This window comes from Mesoplodon mirus (genome assembly GCF_964341445.2).
Source record: "Mesoplodon mirus genome assembly, chromosome: 6".
Classification (NCBI taxonomy): Eukaryota; Metazoa; Chordata; class Mammalia; order Artiodactyla; family Ziphiidae; genus Mesoplodon; species Mesoplodon mirus.
The window spans coordinates 144,581,273-144,585,521 of NC_138982.1; the positions used below are offsets into that span (position 1 = coordinate 144,581,273).

General features: G+C 64.7%; 1 protein-coding gene across 2 annotated transcripts; it reads left to right on the plus strand.

Moving 5' to 3' along the window:
* Positions 1–1,270: 1,270 nt before the first annotated feature.
* CRYAA (crystallin alpha A) lies at positions 1,271–3,874 on the plus strand (the record flags this gene model as incomplete). Of its 2 annotated transcripts, none has more annotated exons than XM_082624696.1 (3): positions 1,271–1,474; positions 2,651–2,773; positions 3,665–3,874. In XM_082624696.1, 3 exons carry the CDS (start codon positions 1,286–1,288, stop codon positions 3,872–3,874), a joined length of 522 nt encoding a protein of 173 aa, XP_082480822.1. The 2 variants fall into 2 exon arrangements, with proteins under 2 accessions (XP_082480822.1, XP_082480823.1); XM_082624697.1 differs by having other exon boundaries at positions 1,286–1,474; positions 2,585–2,773.
* Positions 3,875–4,249: the final 375 nt, after the last annotated feature.

Sequence of the window (4,249 nt, forward strand, 5' to 3'; positions counted from 1 at the left end):
GAAATTCCCACTTTTGACACCAGTTGCTTCTTAGGTGTGTGAGACAACATCCTACTTAGGTACAGGGGGAGTGCTCTTTCCTGACCCAGTAAGCCCAGGGCTTGGAGGTAAATTTGCAAAGATCCTGAGTGCTTTGAAGATGCACTGACCCCACAAACAGGAGGTGGACGCCGGTCAGAAGCTGCATGAGGACCTGGGGAGGCGCAGGGTGAATTAGAAGCGTCTCACCGTCTGGACTGTGCATGAAAAAGCTGGCTCGGGTAGGGCATGGGTCCGGCACGCTCCTGTGCTGTGGGTGTGGAGCGGGTGGTGAGTTAGTATAAGGCTCCCGGAGGCCAAGCTACTGAAAAGTATGAAAGCCTTAAAGCCAGGAGTGCCCCAACTGTGGCAGGTCCCCCCGGAACGCATCCTGGGCCATAGCTGGGTGGGCCACAGAGACAGGAGCAAACCAGTCACCAGGCCAGTAACGGGGACAGGGAACCTGCTCTAAGGACACTGGCTCTGTCTGTTCCCAGGCCTCGAGGTTCTCAGGGATGGTGTCCAGAGGAGACCCCGGGATGCAGGGTTTCCATGTTTGTAAAACCAAACCTGCCTCCCCTCTGGATGCACACAGACCCCACAGCAGGGCTCCCCGGTGCTGGAATTATGGGCGCTTTTTAGTTTCTTCTCTGCATTTTCTGTCTTTGTTGAGATGTTTTACAAGTATGTATGATGTTTGTAATCAGGAAGAAGTAATACAGGTCATTCTGTTGTAAAACACAATGCAGCCTTGCCTCGTAGCGCTGGGACTTGGGGACCCCCTGTCTAGCCTCTGGGCCTCACTCTCTTCCCCTGTGAACCAGGGGTACGAGCTCCCTCTCGTAAGGTGGCCGTGAGGTCACAGGGGACCACATACACAGACACGGGCATGCTACCTGGCACACAGCACCCCCACCCAGGAAAGGGGAGACGCGAGCCTTCGCTGCAGCACCGGCTGAGTGTGGGGGGCACAGAGCCACGTACAGAGAAGCTCCCTGGGGACGCCGTTCCCCTGGCGCCCAGAGCTCTGGGCTGGTCAGCGCTGCAGCCCGGGGCTGGGAGAGGTGCGCGCTCAGCCCAGCCCACGTTTCTGCTGACTGGGCGGCCTCCCTCCTGAGCTCACGCCTTCCAGACAAATCCCCCTGATGCCTCCATTCTGTCCGGCCGTATATAGGGAGGGCGTGCGCCCCGGGTCTTCAGTGCGCTGCCCAGAGGCCCCTGCCCTGACTCCCCGCCAGCCCCGGTCCCTGCAGAGTCAGCGCCCACCATGGACATCGCCATCCAGCACCCCTGGTTCAAACGTGCCCTGGGCCCCTTCTACCCCAGCCGGCTGTTCGACCAGTTCTTCGGCGAGGGGCTCTTCGAGTACGACTTGCTGCCTTTCCTGTCCTCCACCATCAGCCCCTACTACCGCCAGTCCCTCTTCCGCAGCGTGCTGGACTCCGGCATCTCCGAGGTAAGACCCGCTGCGCGCTGCTTCCTCCTGCGGCTGCACGGGGGCCGGGCCGTGGCCGGGCGAGAAGCGGGGGTCGGTGAGGGCCGGCCCTGGGGCACACGCGGCACCCCTGCACTGCGTGCTCCCGCCCCGCTTCGTGGAGCGGCTGGTGACCGCCGCGGGGCCGCTTTCCCGCCTCAGCCCACCTCGTCCGTCCTGGACGCACAGAGGCCAGGCACACCACCCCGCAGCAGAGCCTCCCGTGCCTCCGGGGTGCCGGGAGGAAGAGCCCGCCTGCTGCCTGTTCCTCCTGTCATCAGCTCATGGCCCATATGTGGTTGGTGCTGTCCCTCCATGTGCTGGGAGCCCCCAGAACAGCCCAGGGCACGGGCGCTGGTGGACGGAGCTCTGTGCAGCCTGGGGCTGCACTTTCCCTCCAGCAGCGAGGTCTGGCAGGAGGCCTCCTGTCTGAAGCCCTCTGCGGCCACGGAGCTGCAGTGTGTGGGCTCTTCCCGAGTTTGCCCGGGTGTCCAAGGCCAGGCCCCGAGGGCAGGCAAGGCAGCCCACCAGCCTTCCCTCCCAGGGTCCAGTGTTCTGGGGGTGCCAGGGGTCACCACTGCCTAAAACACAGAGGCCTGCTCGGAGCTGGTGAAACGCCGACCATTCCGGGGCCGACAGAGCCCAAAGGAGCGTCCCCAGCGAGGGGAGAGGGAGGCGAGGTGGCTGAAAGCAGTTTCTGTGCGAGTAGCTGGGCAGCCTGCGTAGGCTGCCGGCATGTCACATGCATGTCCGTGTGCAGAGACAAGGCCCCAGGCGGTTCACGGAGAGGCGGGCGGAGGCCCAGGGCCGCGACCTCTTTCCAAGTGCTCAGTCCCACCGACCAGCCAAACAGCGCATAAGCAGCCAGCCGACCAGTCTGTAACGGCCCCGCAACCCACACCACTCAGCCAGGCAGCCCCTCACCTGCCAGGCAGCCACAGAGCCCCGGGGCTCTGGCTGCCAGCCGAACAGCCACAGTGTCCTGAGTCCCAGGTCCCTCTGTGCCCCGGACACGTGGAGGGAGAGCTTAGAGCCTTGACCACAGGTTCTGTTGTGATAACTGGGGACTGAGCCCCGGCCACCCCACTCCAGCTGCTCCGGCCAGCCCCCTCCCTGAGCTGCAGCCCTGTGGAGACCCACACGGACACTTCGTTTCAGGTCCGATCCGACCGGGACAAGTTTGTCATCTTCCTGGATGTGAAGCACTTCTCTCCTGAGGACCTGACGGTGAAGGTGCAGGAGGACTTCGTGGAAATCCACGGGAAGCACAATGAGCGGCAGGTGAGCCCGGGCCCGCAGGGAGGGGCTGCACCCCCGAGCAAGGCCCCGTCTTGGTGACAGGAGGCCGCCCCGGGCCCGCAGCAGGCCTGGGCAGCGGGTGAACGGCCAGCGGGGGCCTGTGGGGAACCCCACTCAGGAGCTACTCGGCATCCCGGGCTCTGTCCAAATCCCCTGGGTGATGGGGTGGGATTAGGAAAGACCCCAGGAGACGCCAGCACCAAGGGAGCGAGCTCCAAGCCACGTAGGTTTTCACACCAGCTTCTCTCGGGAGGACGGCACAGCTGACTCGTGTCAGAGCCCGAGTGCCCGGAGCCCGTTATCTCGAGGGGGCAGGGGCCCAGCCAGGACAGCTCGGAGATCAGGGCTTTGTCCAGTAGTGGGGAAGCTGGAGGCGGGGGAGAGACCCCACTGCATCTGCTGCTCTGCACTCCTGGGCCCCTGGAGATGCCCGGACACTACGCTGAGGCTCTGGGTCTTTCCACCTGGAGGGGAGGGAGTCGGGCCAGGGGCTAAGCTGGGTCCAGGGCGTCAGGAGAAGGGAACATCGAGGCGTGGCTTTCTGACCCAGCTAGATGGATGGCAGGGACCTGAGCCCAAGCAGTCTGTGAGGCCAGAGGTGCAGGGATAGCTGAACCCAAGGGCAGGGCCAGGGGCAGGACCACTCACACGACGTTGGGGTGACATTATTGTGCAGAGCCAGGGGCCCCAGGCAGGCCCAGACTGTATGCAGGGATGCAGGGCGGTCCTAGGGCCCTGGACACGGTCCAGCCCCCGCCCTGTGAGGGTATCGTGGGTTTGACCCTCGTGCGGTCCAGGAGGGCCTCCTCTGTGCGGGGCAGCCGCCACCCGCCGCGGTGGCGGCTCTGACCGTGCCCTCCCCCGGCCCCCCAGGATGACCACGGCTACATCTCCCGCGAGTTCCACCGCCGCTACCGCCTGCCTTCCAACGTGGACCAGTCGGCACTCTCCTGCTCGCTGTCCGCGGATGGCATGCTGACCTTCTCTGGCCCCAAGGTCCCATCTGGCATGGATGCCGGCCACAGCGAGCGGGCCATCCCCGTGTCGCGGGAGGAGAAGCCCAGCTCCGCCCCCTCCTCCTAAGCTCGGCCTCGGCCTTGGCTGCCACCCGCTGCGGCCCCCGCCCCCATCCCTCCGGGGGAGCCCTAGAAAGTGGGGCGTCTGTCACCCCCGCCTCCCCGTTTTCCGTTTCCTTTTCCTCTTCTCCGAGGGCATGAGGGTTTGAGAGAGTAGCCTGCAGAGCTCGGGGCCTTGGCCTGAGGTGCTGAGACCTCAGAGTGACCCAGATTCCAACACCAGCCAGTCGGCGGAAGTGACCGCCATCCCAGCTTCTCAGACGGCATCCGCGTCCTCCCGGGCTTGCGGGCCGTCCAGGCTGGCCGGGAGGTCAGAGAACACCCCTCGCTGAGCAATCTCTGGGTGGCCTCTGGTCTCCAGGGCCAGCCAGCTGCGTCTCAG